Source organism: Panthera tigris, chromosome B2 (genome assembly GCF_018350195.1).
Source record: "Panthera tigris isolate Pti1 chromosome B2, P.tigris_Pti1_mat1.1, whole genome shotgun sequence".
Taxonomy (NCBI): Eukaryota; Metazoa; Chordata; class Mammalia; order Carnivora; family Felidae; genus Panthera; species Panthera tigris.
Window position 1 is genome coordinate 38,168,859 of NC_056664.1, and position 19,364 is coordinate 38,188,222.

The 19,364-nt window shown below is 47.5% G+C and overlaps 1 protein-coding gene across 5 annotated transcripts in view; it reads right to left on the reverse strand.

The window, feature by feature from the left end:
• The window catches only part of MOCS1 (molybdenum cofactor synthesis 1), a 37,142-nt gene extending 18,000 nt beyond the window's left edge, over positions 1–19,142 (reverse strand). For 3 of the 5 annotated variants that reach the window (XM_042986283.1, XM_007085332.3, XM_042986286.1), the window contains exons 1-3: positions 18,959–19,142; positions 11,408–11,534; positions 9,840–10,007 (exon numbers count right to left, since the gene is read on the reverse strand). In XM_042986283.1, coding sequence (XP_042842217.1) covers positions 9,840–10,007; positions 11,408–11,534; positions 18,959–19,075 — 412 coding nt within the window. In that variant the 5' untranslated portion in view covers positions 19,076–19,142. Of the gene's footprint in view, positions 1–9,839; positions 10,008–11,407; positions 11,576–14,136; positions 14,176–18,958 lie in introns of those variants that run through there. The other 2 variants (XM_042986284.1, XM_042986285.1) reach the window with 2 other exon arrangements.
• Between the last annotated feature and the right edge of the window lie 222 nt (positions 19,143–19,364).

The following is a 19,364-nucleotide window of genomic DNA, read 5'->3' on the forward strand; positions in this document are numbered from 1 at the left end:
TAGTTCTAGTAACCCAGAAATACAATGCTAGAAAATACTAACAATACAGAGCACCTGGGAGGGTCAAACATCCAACTTCAGCTCAGGTCATGGTCTCTCGATTCGTGGGTTCGAGCCCCGTGTCAAGCTCTGTGCTGACAGCTCGGAGCCTGGAACCTGATTCAGATTCTGTGTCTCCCTCTCTCTCTGTAATCCCCTTATGCTCTGTATCTCTCATTCTCAAAAACAAACAAACAAAAAACTCAATAATGGTGGGGGGAGGGTTGAGAAAATCAAGGGCCTACAAGTATGCTCAAGTTCTTGTCTCCTGTTAGAAGAAGGAGGGATCATTTATTTAAAAAGCCAACAGAGAGGAAAAGGAAAAATAAAAAGTAGGACAAAGGATTACAGAAACAAGTGCAAATATTTCAATAATTAAAATAAAGATACCTAGAATAAACTCAGTAGTTAAGTCAGACTGTCAAATTTGATGAGAAAGAAAAGTTAACAGCTATGTGCTGTTATAACAGACATATCTAAAGTTTAAGAACATAAAAAGATTTAAAATAAAAAGGTGCAACCAGATACAATGGTCTTACTAAAGCCAAAAGCAAGCTGTTATAATTTTAGTTAAAATAAAATACATAGAGCTTAAAGACCTCAAGTATCACTACATAGTGATAAGAGATCCAATTTATGAGGAAGACATAACAATTCTGATCACATATGAACCTAATAAAATCACCTCAGCTATATATAAAATAAAATAAAAAAATAGGACCTCTGGGAGAAATTAACAAATCTACCCACTTATTTATTATTGGCAGGCCAAACAGATAGAAAGCCAGCAAATGGAGATAACCAAAGGTTTGAAAAAGAAAATTAACAAGCTGGATCCAATGAACAAATATAAATGTCTCCATCCAATAATTAAATAACCATTCTCTGCAAGCACACATAGAACATTTATAAAAACTGCCAATATACTAGGTCATAAAGCATGCTTCAGTAAATTTTAAAGAATAATTATCATGTAGTTAAGATTCTCTGACCACTATATAATTAAATTATAATAATAAAATATGAATGCAAAATCCTTATATTTAGAAATTAAAAACAGTACATAAATATTTCATAGATAAAAGAACAAAGCAAAATGAAAATTAACAAATACTTATTATAACTAAATTTATGAAAGCAATAAGCTACACCAGGATGGAAGCAGAATAAAATACAGTAAGATTCAACAAATCCAAAAGTCGGTTTCTTGAAGACACAATTGACAAACTTCTGGCAAGATTTATCAAGGAAAAAAGTTGATGATGTAGAAATAAAACACAGTAAGATTTAAAATAAAATAAAACTGCAAATAAAATGGATTAAAAAGAAAATATTACCGACAATTTCAAAGCAATAAATTTAAAATCAGAAATAATGACAAATGTCTTAAAAAAAAAAGAACTATCCAAACTGACTCTAAAAGAAGTCAAGATTTTGAATAGTGCAATAACACAAAGGAACTGAAGATTCAGTTAAAAATCTCTGTGCAAAGAATGTACCAGGCACAATTTTTCAGGTGAGATCTATCAAATTTTCAAAGAAGTTATTACCACAGATTAACACAAACTCGCGCACATGAAAGAATAAGAGGGAACACTATGTGCTACAGTTAAATGTTTGTGCCCTGCCTCACTCAAATTCACATGTTGAATCCTAACGCTCAATATTAGAAGGTGTATCCTTTGGGAAGTGATTAGGTCTTGAGGGTGGAGGGATTTGTGCTCTGATAAAAGAGATCCCTCAGAGTTACTTCTGTTATGTGAAGATACAATGAGAAGTCTGTGACCCAGAAGAGAGACCTCACCTGACCATGCTGGCACCTTGATCTTGGATTTTCAGCCTACACAACTGTGAAATGTTTGTTGTTTATAAGCTACCTAACCGATTGTTAGAGCAGCCTGAAGGGACTAATACACTACCCAACTCATTCTTCGAAATTTGGTATCACAATCAGTTAAGGCAGGCACAAGGATGGCAAATTACATGCCCATTTCACTCATGACTATAAATGCAAAAGGTTAAAATATTAATAAACTGAACCTAACAGCAGATAAAAGCATAGTGTACCATGACGATGTTGGGTGTATTACAGGATTAATGTAAGAAAAGCCATATTGTCATTCAGAGTAATAGCATTCAAAAAAAAAAAAAATCATAAATCATCCTAACATACATAAAAAAGTATGTAACTTAAATTTAACAAAAAACTTTAGTAAGGAAACTTCATTACTTGATAAAGCTACTTGTGAAAAAAATTATAAGAAATATTCTAAATGGAGAAACATCAGGAACATTATCCTATTACTACTACTATTCCAAATTATACTTGAGGTCTTAGATATTGCAATAGAACAAGAAAAGGAAATTAAAGGCAATAGATAAGTTAAAAAAAAAAAATTCCCTTAGTTGCAGATGATATGGTTGCTAGCATAGAAAATTCTAAAGAATCTAAACATATTCTCCTAATTCTCCTAATCAGTGCTATAATATATCAAAAACAATTAGAAAATGTAATTAAAAAAATGACACTATCACTAAGGAGCCTAGCATACAACAAAATTAATTCTGTTGGTTAAAATAAAAGACTTTAGTGAAAGGACTACTTGCAAAGATATGGGTAGAATTAAGGGCTCCAACAATGAATAACACAGCAACATAGCACTCAGACTAGCACCACTGGGGAGCCATTACCATGCATAGGGCCAAAGGCAAATGGAGAGAAAATTAAGTTAGATATCCAACTAAGTCACCATGGAGGAGAGGATGCCCTGGGAGGAGGGGGGGCTTAGTCCTGGAGGGAATTCAGTTGCTGTCAAAAACCCAGTGCAGAAACCCAACAGGCAAGAGACCCTGGGTGACCCTAAGGGTCAGCCACCTAGAGCACAGAGAAGAGAAAAGAAAGGAGATGGCTGTGGGAAGATGGGAATATGAATAAAAGTGATGTCAATTCTCCCCAATTTGATATATAGATTTAATGAGATTAAAATCCCAACAGATACACAAACAAGGAGCCCTATGAAAAGAAAATTATAAAAATAATTCCATTTATAATATCAAAAAGGATAAAAAAAAAAAAAAAACCCAAAACTTAGGAATTAACCAAGGAGGGAAAGACTTGTACAATGACAACTATAAAACATTGCTGAAAGAAATGAAAGATAAATGGAAACACATCATGGATTGGGAGATATAATACTGTTAACATGACAATACTACCCAAAGAAATCTATACATGCAATGCACTCTCTATCAAAATCCAATGACATGTTTTGTAGAAATAGAAAACCCCACCCTAAAATTCACATGGAATCTCAGGGAATCCCAAATAGCCAAACAATTTTGAAAAAGAGGAACAAATGGAGGATTCACACTTGTTTGAATTCACACCTGGTTTCAAAACCTATTATTATGAAGCTACAGTAATCAAAACAGGGTGGTATTGGCATAGACATATACACCAATGGAAGAGTCCAGAAATAAACCCCTGCATATATGGCCAAATGATTTTAAGGGTGCCTAGACCGTTTAGTAGGGGAGAGGCAGTCTTTTCAGCAAATGGTGCTAAGAAAATTGGATATTTATACTCAAAAGAATGAAGTTGGACACTTACCAAATACCATGTACAAAAATTAACTTGAAATGGCTTAAGGACCTAAATATAAGCCCTAAAACAATAAAACTTTTAGAAAAAATCATAGCATAAAAGATTTGTGACATTGGATTTGGCACTGGTTTCTTGGATATGACACCAAAGGCATGGGCAACAAAAGAAAAATAGACAAACTGGACGTCGGGAACATTTAAAAATTTTGTGCATCAAAAGACACTATCTACAGAGTAAAAAGGCAAGCCACATAATGTGAGAAAATGTTTCTAAATCGTGTATCTGATAAAGGGTTAATATCCAGAATATTAGAGGATTCCTATAGTTTAGCAACAATAAAACAACCCAATTCAAAAATGGGTAAAGGATTTGAGTAGACATTTCTTCAAAGCAGATATATGAATGGCCAACAAGCACCCGAAAAGATGCTCAATATCACTAATCCTCAGGGAAATGCAAATCGAAATCACAATGATATAACCTCACACACATTAGGATGGCTACTATCAAAAAAGCAAAAACAAAAAGCCAGAAACAAGTGTTGGAGGGGATATGGAGAAAGTAGAACCCTGTACACCACTGGTGGGAATGTGAAATGGTATCGCTTCTGTGGAAAACAGTATGGGGATTCCCTCCAAAATTAAAAATATAATTACCAGGATGCCTGGGTGGCTCAGTTGGTTGAGTTTCTGACTCTTGATTTCAGTTCAGATCACGATCTCGCGATTCATGGAATCAAGCCCCATGTGAGGCTCTGCGCTGACAGGGCAGAGCCTGCTTGGGATTCTCTCTCCTGCTGTCTTTGCCCCTCCCTCTGCACACACTCACGCTCTCTCTCTTAAAATAAATAAATACAAACATTAAAAAATATAGAATTACCATATGACCCAGCAATTCCACCTCCACTATCTTATTAAAAGCAGACTTTCAAAGAGATATTTCTACACCCACGTTCATAGCAGCATTACGGTGGAAACAAACCAAGTTGACCAATGAATGGATTACCAAAACATAGTATATAACATATGTGAAATATTATTCAACTTTAAAAAGAAATTCTGCAGGGTGCCTGGGTAGCTCAGTCAATTGAACATCCGACTCTTGGTTTTGGCTCAGGTCACGATCTCAGGGTTGTGGGATCGAGCCCCACATCGGGCTCCGTGTTGAGCATGGAGCCTGCTTAAGATTCTCTCTCCCCCCGCCATCTCTCCCCCTCTGCCCCTCTCCCAACTCCCTCATTCTCTAAAATAAAAAGAAATTCTGCAAGATGCTATAACACGGATGAACCTTGAGGGGCGTTATGCTAAATGAAATAAGTCAGACACACAAAAAGACAAATACGGCATGATCCCACTTAAATGAAGTTCTTAGGGTAGCCCGGATCATAAAGACAAAGTATAATGGTGGTTGCCAAGGGCGGAGAGGAGTGGAGAAGGGAGAGTTATTGTTTAATGGATACCAAGTTTCAGACTTACAAGATGAAAAGAGTTCTGGAGATGAATGGTGGGGATGGTGCAGAACAGTGTGAATGTACTTAATGCCATTGAACTGTCCACTTAAAAATGGTTATGATACTACATTTTATGTTATGTGTATTTTCACACACAAAAAAAGGAAAAAAAAATCCCAACAAATTCTCCATGGAATTATTTGCTAAGCTGATTCTAAAATTTCCACGGACAGAAGCATAGCTGAAGCACTGCTGCAGAAAAAAAAAAGAAAAGAAAAGAAAAGAACTTTCTCTACCAGATAATGGATGCATTAAGAAGCTACAGTGATTAAGACTGTATGATATTGGCATAAAGGCAGAGATCCTAACCAACAGAACAGCACCCAAAACACACCAGGACGCACATGCTAGGTTTATAGAGGAAGCAGAGGCTTCAACAAAAAAGAACTAGAGAGAACGGTTATCATATGGAAAAAAAACGAAATTGGTTTCCCAAAAATCAACCACAGATGAACTTAGGACTTAAATGCAAAAGACAAAACTTCAACTGTTTTAGTGGAAACAAAGGTATAATTTTTCTGACCTCGGTCAAGGTGTTTTATTAAAAAGACCTAGGGGCGCCTGGGTGGCTCAGTCAGTTAAGTGTCCGACTTCAGCTCAGGTCACGATCTCGCGGTCCGCGAGTTCGAGCCCCGCGTCGGGCTCTGGGCTGATGGCTCGGAGCCTGGAGCCTGCTTCCGATTCTGTGCCTCCCTCTCTCTCTCTGCCCCTGCCCCGTTCATGCTCTGTCTCTCTCTGTCTCAAAAATAAACGTTAAAAAAAAAAAAAAAAAAAAAGACCTAAAAAAAGCGCTAACCATAAAGGACAAAACGGATCCATTTAGGAACCTCGATTGATCAACAGAATTGTCACACAAAAAATGTTGCTTATTTTTTCAAGCTGGAAGAAGACATTTGCAACATATGTAATGAACTTTTACCAAACCAATATGAAAAGAACAAACAACCAGACAGAAATATGGGCAGAAGACAAGATGTGGTATTACACAAAAGATATTTTTGGCTGATAAACATATGAAGAGATGCCTGACCTCATTCTTAAACAGGGAAATACAAACGGAGACCAAATAAAATACCATTTCATACTCATCCAACTGGCAAAAATCCAGAATAGGCACACTGAGTGCCGAGGAGGATGTGGTTCAAAAGGCTCTCTTAGGTCGAGAGGAAACTGGCATATAATTACTTTGAAAGGTAAGAACAAATTGCTTTCCAAAGTTAACCATTTACCCATTCTACAAGGCTGCAATCCCACTCCTACAGGAAATGCATACCGGGACGCGTGAACGAGAATAAAAATATTTTAAGTAGCACTGTTTAGAACACCAAAACCCTGGAGACAGCCCAAATGCTTACTAACGGGATAAAGTGTGCTATATTCACACAATGGAACAGCAGAGAATAGGAACAAACGGCAACTCAGGATGATGCGTATGAAGTGTGGTTTGCACTGAAACAGTGTGACCTGAAAGACATGATCTGCAGGATCCTTATAAAGTCCAAAAACACTGTATCTCATTTAGGTGGGATGCCTGGTGGCTCAGCTGGATGGGCGTCTGACTCTTGCTTTGGGCTCAGGTCATGATCTTGAGGTTCATGATCAAGCCCTGTGTCAGGCTGCGCGGAGCCTGCTTGAGATTCTTCCTCTCTCTCCGCCCCTCCCCTGCTCATGCACACATTCTCTCTCTCTGTCCTAAATAACTAAACAAACTGAAAACAAAATGAGATAGGGAATGATAGATACAAAAATTCCAAACCTTCACTTTGACATGGTAGCTGCTGGCCACGTGTGGCTATTTCAACTACTTAAAGTGTAATAAAGTTACCAATTCAGTTTCTGAGTCACAAGAGCTTCACACCAAGGGGCCAAGGCTCCGTGTGAGTACTAGCTACCGCATCTCACAACTCTGATTGATATATACCACTTGCACCGTCTGGAGAAGTTCTGTTGGGCAGTACTGCTCACAACAGCTCAGCTGCGAAGAAAGCGTGCGGAACTCGTTCCCACACAAGCTGGGTGGGAGAAGTACCCGGCAGTCCGGGGCTGGCACTAGGGGATCACGGCAATCGCAAATGGGGAGCCGGAGCGGGCTGGGCGGTCTCCCCATGGGGAGTTCTGCAGCACCAAGCCCAGGGCAGGGGTCCGAAGTGGTCAGGACAGCAGCAGGCTCTGACAAACCCGCGACCACTTTCACTCTGCGCCCCTTGATATTCTCGCCTGGTAGCGTGGGGACAAGTGTTGGTGAGCAACCCTGCTCTGATTGCTATTCCCTCCCCTCCCGCAGCCCTGCTTCCCCACCAGCACCCAGTGCTCTGAGGAAGTACCTCTGGGGAAGACCGAAGGAGCTTGGCTGAGAGATGTCAAAGTGTTACCAAGTGCAGCACCAGAGCAATCCGAGGCCTTGCAGCTGCCATATTCTGGAGCACTGTGGGGGGTAAGGAGAGAGCTGTCTTTCCCTGGCCACCCATACCCTTGGGGGTGGGAGGTAAATCCTCCTCAGCAGGGCACTGCAGCCAGGGCCTTGTCCTACCTAGCGTCCATGTGCTGATCAACTCTTACCCACCCCATGCAGGACCAATAACCACGGGCCATTACAGCAGGAAAGACCCCTGAAGTGGTCGGTGCACAGATAAGGACACTGAGGCCCAGGGTGGGGAAGGAATCTGCATGAGTTCACAAGGCTGGGCAGTGGCAGAGTGGGAGCAGGGCTTTCAACTTTCCTGGCTTCCATTCTTCCCTCCACGCAGGTCAGCGGCTTCCATGGAAGGACCTGTGTCCCCATGTCTGTACTCAGTCATCCCTCTCCAACCCGCAGGGATCCCCACCCCCTCTGCTCTCCCACAGGCCCTGGCACGGAACACAGGGGTTTAAGATGGAACCCGTGCCAGAGGGCAGATGATGTGGCCCGAATGAGGGGGCTGGGCCTGGCAGTCAGCTGGGTTCAGCAGGTTCAGTCCTTTCCTGGAACCCAGTCTGTTTTCAGCTCTGAGGAGCCACCTGGAACAGGGGGTCAGCTCCCCTGGGCCATCTCATCCATCAGAGGAATGATGGCAGGATCCCAGGTCACGTGACCAGTACAGGCTGAAGTCAACTGGCCATGGGGAAGGAGGGAAGAAAAGGCTGACAGGGGCACCTCCTTTGGGCTTCCACAACTCCTGGGCTCCCCTTGCTCTGTCCTTCTCGGAAAGTTGACCCCAGTGGCTGTTTCCACCAACGGGTTGTGGGTCCTCAGTGGCAGGGCCTGCAGTTCATTCACCTTTGTGCCCCCAGCACAGTATCGGGAACATAAGGCTCCAGAGAACAGTCACTGAACCAGTGAATAAGGCAGAGAACAGAGGCCTGGGAGACCCGATCCAGCGCAGCAAGAGTGGGGGTGTGGCAGTCAAGAACACAGAACCTTATTTTCCTCTGATTTGGTCATCTAGAAGCACATAAGCAAAGATCTCTCTCTGCCTGATGCCGGGGCTTAGAAGTAGCACATGGCAAGAGGGCCTCCAGTGTGACCCCTTTCAGAGTACTTGCCACGTGCTGGGCATTTCCTGCTGGCTTCCTCCTCAGGTCAACCTCATCCCCGCCTGGAGGCTTCGAATGGATTTTACAAGCTGCCCAAAGCTATGCTGCTAGTAAGAGGCACAGCCAACGCAGGTATGTCCTACTTCAGAGATCATACTCCAAACCAATAAGCACCGGCCAGCACCAGCTACATGTCAGGCACGTTCCCAGGTGCTAGGCATAAAACCTGCCTCAGTTCCCTGAGAGCTCTCATGTCGGTTAAAGGAGGGCGAGCCAATACAAAGGAGACATAAACAGACAACCAAGTAACATAACACCGGATGAGACAAGTGCTGAGAAGGAAAAATAAGGTAGGATGAGGGGATCGAGTAGGTGTTGCCACGCTTTTTCTGCAAAAGGCCTGACAGTAAATATTTCTGGCTTTGCTGGCCACCTGGTCTTCTGTGGCACCTATTCAGCTCTGCAAAAGCAGCCCTGGGAGATATGTAAATGAGCAGCTATGTTCCAATAAAACTTTATTAACAAACAGTGAATTTATGATTTCATGTAATTTCCATGTGTCACAAAATGCTATTCTGCTTTTGACTTTTTATCAAGCACTCAAATATAAAACCCCCCTCTCAGCCTGCAGGCCATACATAAACAGGCAGTAGCCCAGATTAGGCCTGTGGGCTCTAGCTTACTGACTTCTGGAACAGAGGGTAGCTGGGGTGTGTATGTGGGGACATACTCTAGAGACAGTGGTCAAGGAGTCCTCTCCAAGGAGATCCTATGTGAGCAGAGACCTGAATGAGGCAAGCAGTGAACGCTGTGCTCCCAAAAAAGAGCAAGGACAAAGGCCCAGTGGTGGGAATAGAGGTGAGCAAGAAGTCTCAGAGGTCAGCCGGAGCCAGACCACATGGGCCTCAGGGCCCTGGTGAGGACTTCAGTCTAAATGTGACAGCAAGTCACTGGGTTCTGGCACTTACCCACTTGGTAACACTGAGCAAATACTGGACTTCTGTGCCTCATTTTCTAAGAAAATAGGAATCATAAAGGTAGCCATCTCAGAAGGTGGTAGGGCTAAGTGAGCATTATGCTTTGAACGGATGTCAGCTGCCGATTATGAATACTGAAGTCCAGCAAGATGAGGCAAGCATTGCAAGAAGTGGTCACAGCTTTGGAAAAACTCACCCACAATGTCCACCACATCCGGCCGAATGAGCGGCTCTCCCCCAGTAAGCCGGATCTTGTCTACGCCTTCTTTCACAAAGAGCCGGGCAAGGGTCAGGATCTCCTCTGTGGTCAGCAGGTCAGCCTTGGGGGTCAGTGGGACGCCCTCCTCAGGCATGCAGTACTGACCTGAGGGGAACGGAGGGGACGTGGAGGTAGGATGTGACCACAGAGGTTGGGCCCACGGTGCCTCCAGACCCCCACTCCATGACCAGGCCAGAAGTCACTCCTGGATGGTGAGGAGCAACCTTGCCAAATATGAGCTAGTACAGACCCTACAGACTCTCTCTGGGCCTCATGTTTCTTATCTGTAACATGTCAACACCCCCTCTTCCCTCAGAGGAGAAGCTGAGGGTATGGATTAAAGAGGATGAAGCAGGCAGAGAGCAGAGCCCGGCCTGAAGTGGGGGACGACAAGATGATGATTCTCGCAGTGCGTGAGGTGGCTGAACAGGGTCTGCCTGGAAGGCCAGGGCCCTGGGCCCATTCCTTCTGGTGCTGTTCACCCTCTTTCATTTCATCTGGTTGGTGAGTTACCCCTTCATGTTTGGGTCACGAGGTGCAACAGGCTGGGAGGTACTCTCTGACCTGTTAGAAGTCACTCTCCTCTACAGTGACAGGCATTCGCATATCCAGCTTATCTATTTCAGGTTATCAGCCCCATTACACAGGTTGGAAAACTGAGGTACTACTTGTTCAGGGTGAGGTAGCAGGGGCAGGTAAGGGTGAATCATCCCCTACCATCAGCTCCTGTGGGAGTTTTGTCAAGGATTGGGTCAAGAGCTGTCACAGAATCATTTAGTCAAATCAGTGAAGGGTCCAGAATTGGTCTTTTAAGATAGAACAGGTAAAGAATGTCAGAACATCAGGACTGCATGCAGTGAGTATTGTTTGGTTAAACGTTTACTATACACGTATACACATGTATTTATTGGGCCATGACATAAAAACATTGTTATTGGGAGCTACCATGGAAAGCAGGAGGGGGGAGAGAGGGAGGGAAGGACAAACAAACTTTGGAAGTCCCCCCAGCATTGGCCACACCCCCAGAGCACTCCGCAAACAATTATGAAATGAATACTCTGTGTAACCGCCTGGCCCCAGACAACTTCTGTCATGGGACTGGGGTGTCTCTATAGCTGGCAGTGCTGGCCATGGGCACTGCTGTGTACCTCACGTGTTTATGGTGTCCAGGAGCCCCACGCCTGCCCCTGGCCACATCCTGAACTTCAGGAACCATGTGAAACAGGAGGGAAGGGGAAAGAGTCCTGAAGAGTGAGATTTAGGTCCAATCTCAATTATAATTCTGTTCTCAAGTCCAGTCCCAAATAGAAGCCAGCTCCCAGGATCATAAAACTCAACCTTGATCCGACCCCCATCTTGTCCCGCAACCCCACCTGGCAAGCAGGGAAGGAGGGTGGGCGGAGAGGCTGGTAAGAGGAATGGGGAGGGTTGAGGAGGATTCTTGGGCCTGGGGAGAGTCCAGAAGCTGCCTCAGCAGGGGACAGGAACCCAGGAAGATGACTCACATCTGAGGTTGCACTTCTCGGTGAGGGAGATTCGCAGGTAGCTGTGTTGCCGGCCGAAGCTGTCAGTGAGGAAGGCGGAGAAGGGGGCCGCGTGCTCTCTCAGGAACTGTCTCCGTCTGGACAGCTCCTGCAATGCCCGACCAGAGGAAATGTGGGCCTCTGACCTGGCTAGGGGAGAGGGGAGAGGAGAGCCCGCCTGGGGACAGAAGCCCCCCTCCCATCAGCCATTCCCTCCCCCACCCTCATCTCTGACATCTTGTGTGGGTTCTGCAGTCCTGGGGGCGTGGGGTTTCTCCCCCTCACTCACAGATTGGGAAACAGGCCTGCAGGGAAGGACCTGTCCCCCAGGCTCCAACTCAGCCCTAGGGCACGGGAACTCTATAGGGACAAAGCTGCCCTACCCCCTTTCTCTCCCTGTCACCACCTTACAGCCCATGCCCTCCTTCAAAGGAGGCCTGTCCAGGAACAAACATCCCCAGTATTTCCTGGACAAGCCAGTGGGAGAGAATGAGTCACTCAGTGTCCGGCAACTATGCCAACTGGCAAGCATGTCCAGAACGGAGGAGAAGAGGTGGGGAACCAGGAGGGATGGTGGCCTGGGCTGCTGCCACTGCACCGCCTGGGACATGGGGAGCCACTTCTCCAACCCAGACCTCCTATTCCTTACCTCTGCAATGGGAGACAGAAGGAGCTCAAAGCAAACTCATTAACTCTGAGGGGTGGGTGTCACACGAGTTGCTTCTCCATAACCACTCCCCTGTCGGCTGGGCTCCCTGGGGCCTTGCCACTGCCCAGGAGGGCCCAACAGGCCAAGCCACCGGGAGCAGCTGAGGACTACAGACAGCTGGAGAGGGGAGGTCTCCCCTCATGCAGAAGGCTTTTGGGGCAAAGACAGCACAACCAAGGAGGCCTGCAGAAGCAATGAGGCCACCAGCCTCTAGGAAGGCACAATGGAGGGGCTGGGATGATCACCCACTAACTCCCTGGAGAGATTACTCCAGTCTTCATCCTCTACCCCACCCACTGCTGGGAGGAACCACTATGCACCCACTGGCTCGGAACTAAGAGGGAGGAGATTGCTAGATGCTCCCTGCAAGGCCCAAATCCTCCTGGAGAGAGAAAGGAGGCAGCCAACCTCACTCTTTTCCCAAGCCTGATTTGGTCTTATCTCCTGCGTTGAAAGCACAACCTTAGGTCATGACAGATGCTGATGAGATAGCTGCTCCATAGAAGGAACATTTACAAATGATCTCAAAGTGTCCAAAGAACTCTCTCTGCTCAATTCCCACACCTACCCCCACAAGGGATTACTACAACTGAAGCTGGGATGGAGTTCAAGAACAGCATTGGCAGGCCCAGGATTCAAATCCAGGTCGTTTGAGTCTAAGTTCTCAATTCTTCCCTCTGAGTGCAAAGGGCGAATCTGGGAAGGCACACAGGACGGTGCACAGGGTGGGGAAAAGTCCTTTCTTTAGAATCTTTACAACAAGGAAATCATGACCCTGGTGGTTGTTCATGAGGTCTATGGACAGGGATCTGCACTGGGGAGCAAGCACCCCTGGTTTCTGGGCCAGGCGTGACCTGACACCCTGAGAAAGCTCCCTAACTTCTCCAAGCCTGTTTTCCCAGTTGTAAAATAAGAACACAGCTATGTGCTCAGGTAAACGAAGGGAGGGGGGGTCAGGTAGCTGACAGATAAATGCCTAGGATTATCACGATCTTGTAACCTAAGACAGCAGAGGGCCTCAGGCCCCCCTGAGGCCCAGAGTAACCATTCGCCTGCATCCAGCAAGAAGGAACATTTACTTCAGTGACCTTCTGGGCCCTGGCTGCACATTAGAACCACCTGGCAGCTTAAGAAAAAACTTCCACTGGAGACCAACTGAATTTGGATCTCTGAGCACTTGTTTTTAGTCTCTCTAGGTGGTTCTAACATACAGCCAGGGTCAAGGGCCACCAATTCAGGAGACAGAAGGTCAAGGACCACTGACTCACATACTTACACCTGAGTGAAAGTATGCGAGGGTGCTTCCAGGATATTCCTGGGTCTGTAAAAGTGACCTCACTCTGCCCACCCCAAGGCCAGTGTCTCTCCCCCCCCTCCCCCCTCCCCCCCCCCCCCCCCCCCCCCCCCCCCCCCCCCCCCGCCGCCCATCCTCCAAGAAACCCTGCTCATGGTCCCATGACAAGCAAGCAATAGTCACTTCTCTGAACTGCTGTCTGCTACAATCCTAACAAGACTTCCTACCTTCCTGTTCACCTACTCACTTCCTACTCACCTGCCTTTCCACCAGTAGCCTTGGGGGTGGAGCAGAGGCCACTACAAAGTCAAGAGCCCCAGAGGCCTTGAGTCCAAGAGATCAGATGCCTGGAAGTTTGGCACCCAATTCTTCATCAACAGCTATTTGCAATCCAGAAATCTGTTCTTCAACCCAGAAGCCACCCCCTCCCTAGTCGCCCTCACCCTAATCTTAACATATTGGGGGTTGGTGGCTGGGTGAGGAAAGGAATTGGGAAGCAAGTGAGAGGACCAAGGAGTGTGACTCAGCGGAAACTGGGGAGCAAGCAGAGTCAAGGAGCAGTGGAGAATGGAATCAGGCACTCTGTTGTGGCCCTGGGAGGGGCAGCCAGATTTCACTGCTGAGACCTGGGGTGACTTTATCTAGATTCATTCAGACTCTGTACTGCCAGTACCAACCCCCCCCGCCCCCCCCCCCCCAGTCTCTCACCCAGCCAGGCTTGCAAACTCTTTTCTTTGATGTTAACAAGCCTCATCCCTGCCTCTTCTCTCCTCCAACACTGCATGTCCTACTTTCAATCTTCTGTTTTTCCCTTTCCTTTAAACCTCCTGGAGGAAAAAACATCAGCACCAGTCAGAGGAGCCCTGGATCCAGAGGGCATTACCGGGCAGGGCGGACAGTGATGTCTCTCCCCCAGGACAAGTGAGAAGGAGCAGAAGGCCCTTAGCTGCTCATATTCTCAGGACCCCAGCCTGGACCAGGTTGCTTCCCCAGTGTGGGAAGCCCTCCTGCCTGATTCAGTATCCCAGCGTCTATACAGTAAGCCACTGTGTCGATGAACAAATAGGCTGGTGCTTAATCAGAAGAGAAAGGTGGTGTATGCGAAGCCGGTCACGCTGGGGTCATTGATTTCCAGGCTGGTCTCTACTGTCAAAATGGTTTTTGCCAAGTACAGCGGCTCTCAACTCTGCACATCTAAACAGCCAGGAGTGCTTCTAAGGAACACGGATGCCAGAGCCCCACTCCAAAGATCCTGACTCAATTGCTCTGAGATGGGGCCCTGGCTTTTCATTTCTTTTCATGTGTCAGCTCTTTGCTCTGTAGCTTGGCTGAGAACCACTGGCCCAGCAACACCAGGATGGAGAGCTATTTTAATCCAGGGATACTTGCTGGTTCTGAGCAGAGGCTCTGGGAGTAGATAAACCTGAATTACAAGACTGGCTTTATTACCAACCAGCCATAGAGCAAGTCACCGAAATTCTTTAGGCGTTACTTTCCTCTCCCATCAAGGGTGCAAAATAATTCTAACTAACTCAGTTGCAGGAGTTCCTGGCACACAGCAGGTATTCAATAAGTGATCGCTACCATTTTCTTAATATAATTCCTACTTACATATATTGACCTATGAAACAAATATTTGTGGAAAAGCACCAGCTGTGTGTGCTGTGACTAGTTTTCTTGCTCTTGTCAGCTTCCCTGGTCCTGCAAGGGTCCACCCTACTTAATGGCAGATGGGCCAAAGCTGGGGTTTCAGACCTGTTGTTACATCATCCAAAGCAAGGCAAGTGGGGTCTAGGCTCCTCCAGGACCACGGATACAAGTGCAGGTGACCACGCACCAGGCAGCCTGCCATAGGCTACCAGTTCTATCTTGTCCACCTACCCACTGCAGATTGGGGTGGGGTGGGGTGGGGTGGGGTGGGGAAGGATGGTACAAAGGAGTTAGTTAAGGGACAGAGGCTGCCCTCGAGGTAGTCACTAACTTTGGGCATTTGGTTTGAATGATAAAGGCCAGACCCCAAATAGCTCTAGAATATAATATGCAGGGTTATTCAGGAGAAAAAGAACTCAAATATCAGTGGCGCTGATTTGGGATCCCTGCTATTTAGGATGATCCATACTAGGGGTGTCTCAAAATTAATCTCTATTAAACAAGAAAACCTAGGGGCATCTGGGAGGGGCTCAGTCAGTTAAGCATCCAATTCTCGGTTTCGGCTCAGGTCATGATCTCACGGTTTTGTGGGTTCGAGCCCCAGTAGGGCTCTGTGCTGATAGTACGGAGCCTGCTTGGGATTCTCTGGCTCCCTCTCTCTGCCCCTCCCCTACTCACACTGTCTCTGTCTCTCCCAAAATAAACTTAAAAAATTTTTTTCTAAAAACAAAAAACAAAAAACCCACAAAAAACAAAGAAACAAACAAACAAAAAAACAAACCCAACCCCAAACCAAAACCAAAAAACAAGAAGACCTAGCAAGGTGCCTAGTCCCAGGTCTGGATCCTCCCCCCTCCCTCCATCTCCCCCTTAAGTGTGAGGATTTTACACCTATGGCTCCTGACTCAGATAGTCGCACTTCATTGAAACAAAGTTTCCGAAGGAAAGACTGGAACTCAAGATAACCCCTTAAAGTTCTTTCCCTTCGTGTGCCACTGCCCCAGGCCCTGCTGTCCCCTTCTATCTTCTCCTACACCCACTTCCTTCCTGCACAACACCCTCTCCAACATTTGGTCTTTTTTGACCCTCTGAAAAGCGGGGTGCCTCTGCCTTACTTCACCCTCTGCCCTGCTTCTGCCCCAAGGCAGCAGGCCCAGGACCTGAGGCGAGCTCCCTGTGGCCCCAACGTCTGCAAGGAGCCTGGGAGGAAGAAAGAGGGGTGGAGTGCTTCCAGGCCAGGGTAAGCCCTGTAGAGAAGGTGATCCGGGCCACCCCAATCAGGACAGCAGGTAGCTGTGTCTCCCCTACCCACCTGCCCACTTTACCCACACTCCACCATCTCCCCTTTCCACCTGTAGATGCTGTTCAATTGACTGTCCTGGGACTAAGATGAAGGCCCACTTTCTGCTGTCCTCCCAGCCAGCTCCCACTGCACACCTCACCCCTCTCTCACACCCACATCCTGGCACACAGACAGCACTCAGTGGCCTTTCCCTCTGTCTTTCCCAGCACCTGTCAGGGTACAGGGAAAGGTGCCCTGCAGGAAGGGACGCAGGAACAGGGATTCCCAATGCCCCACTCCTACTCTTGCCAACTGGTAAGCTCTGTGAATAGGCTGATGGTATGTATCTCCAGACTTGCCTCACCTCTGAGATTTTCTTAAAGACATTCTGTGCCCTTCCCCACTGCATAAAGATGGGCTGCTCCAACCCTCTGTTTTTGTTCTTTTTTTTTTTTTATGCTTATTTATTTATTTAGAGAGAGACACAGAGAGAGAATCCCAAGCAGGCTCCACACTGTCAGTGCAGAGCCTGACATGGGCTCAGTCCCATGACTGTGAGATCATGGCCTGACCCGAAATCAAGAGTCGGATGCTTAACTGCCTGAGCCACCCAGGTGCCCCAATGCTCTGGTTTTAAAGATGTGTAGAGAGGGGAAAGGACAGCCCCAGAAGCCAAGTGAAATTGGAGGCAGAGTGAAGGTGAAAACCTGGGGCTCCCTGTCCAGTGTTCTACTATTCCACATGTCCCCTCACTAGCTGGGTTTCAAACAGCCAAAAATATCTGACTCTACTGCCTGCAGAGTACTGGGTTAAGCACCATGCAGAAAGGCGGTGGGGCACCCAACATTTGAGGAGCGACCTGCCTGCTGAGGATAACCCTAGTGGGGAATGTCCAGCATAGGAGGTCTACGACCAAGTAGTGGACAGAATGGCCACCCTGAGTGTCCAGTGGGAGGGGACTAATGGGACACAGCAAGAGCCAATGGCAGCAAGGTTAACAATAATTACAACAAATACGTACCAAACCAACACTTAGGTGTGTCAGGCTTTGTTCTAAGTACACATATTAACTTTTTTAACTATAACCACCCTATGAAGTAGACCCTTATTCCCATTTTACAAATGATAAGGCTGAGACACTGAGAGGTAAAAGGACCTGCTGAAGTCCAGATACCTACTAAGGGGTAGGGCTGGGATTCCTTCCAGCCCTGGCATTCTGCTCCAGAGTCCGTGTTCTTAACCTGCTAATTCTACCTCCCCTTATAGGGTAAAGGAAAGGGCGGGAGAGCCTCTCACCCTCCCCTCCCTGCAAGGAAGAGGCAAGGGCACAGGTGCTAGAGTCTGAGTTCCTGCCCCCTTACGTTTCAGCTCTGTGACTCCACGGAAGTTAACTTCAGGGAGCCCTCACCTGAAAATGCAAACTCCTGACCTCACATGGTTTACTGAGAGGACTAAAAGAGACCAAGTATGAAGTCACTTAGCATGGGTCCTCTTCTGAGGGGCACCAAGGAAATTAAGGGCAGGAAGGAGAAGAAACTTCCCTTTTCCTGAATCCTTTAAAGGTTTCTCAGCAATCTTTGCTTTCCTCTTCTTCCCTCAGGGAAGCTGGGAGTTCAAGGATACTGAAAAACTTCACTTCCCAGCAAGGAGCCCTGATTATTTGAGGATTTCAGGAGGGGGTCAGACTTGGGGGAAAGCAAGTTAGGCTGGGGCGCTCCCCCTCATTAAGCCACAGGGGCAGTGGTGTGGAGGGACACGAGCTGATGATTCCCAGGACATGAAGCCTCCCGCTAGGGGATGGGAAAAGAATGACTGGATGAGTCCAGAAAAGAGGTTTCACCAAATGAAAAAGACCTGCTTCTCTCCAAAGTATTCCCCGAGCACATGGGCAAAATAACACCGAACTTAAAACTTGTTAGGACATGAATCATTCTGTGGGGTGATGTGAATGACTGCAGGGGCCGCTCCCAAACCTTAAGGAAAACTGGGATTCTCAGCCTGGAAGAGGATCTCGCTCCATTCTGCTCCAGAACGAGGCTGAGCCCTCCTAAGGGACAGGAGGATGAAACTGAAAGAGTCAGTGAAGGACAAGTCACAGAGCCCTGTGACTACAGAAGTGACAACTGACTACTGGTGGCACCAAGGTGACATTTTTAGCCAGTGTCACACTATGAAGCAGGGTGTCACACAAGAACACCTGAGCGCACGCAGACAACCCCCACTGAGGGGAAGCGAGCAAAACGTTCAAAAAACAGGGTGGGTGAGGCAGGGCTGAGAAGGGCACTCATAACAACTCACTGGACGCAGAGCCCTAACTGCCTGCTCCCTCATCTCAGGCTTACCTGGAAGGGGGTTCCAGGGCTAGATGGGCAGGGAGGTGGTTAAACAGCACCCCAAGGAGCGCCCCCACCCTGGGGTAGCCGGTGCGACTAGGCAGTTCAGAGAGCATTCCTCCGCTCCTCTCCCCACCCCCAATTAAGCGTTGAGGGGGTCCCTCCCAGAAGCGGCCTCTGCGGCCCAGCCTGGGTGTTTCTCGGGCTAAGGGACAGCTGGCCGGGGCGCCCTCCGCGGGGAAGGTGTGGATGCGGGCGGGCTCACCTCCACCGCAGTTTGGGAGGGCTCCCCGGGGCGGTGCTGCGTCACTGGAGCCCCCGAGCTGCAGCTCCGGACGCTCAGCACCCGCTGCAGCATCCGGGACACCGGCCTCGCCGCCATGAAGCCTGTCGGCCGGGCGAGTCTCCACTGGGTAGTAGGCTTCAGAGAGCACTAGCCCTGGGCTTGCTGCCGGGGTCCTCGAGGCAGGGGCGGAGCGGGGGCGGGGCCCACGCAGCCAATCGGCCGAGGGCGCCGCACCGCGCGGCCTCCTGGGAGTTGTAGTCCACTTCTGCGCACCTTTCCTGGCCTGTGCAAGCCTTCTAGGGCTTGGAAAGCGCTAGTTCAAAGTCAGCAGAAGTTCCCCGGGTCTTTCTACAGGCTTCTTGGCCTGCGCCAGCCAGTCCAGGGC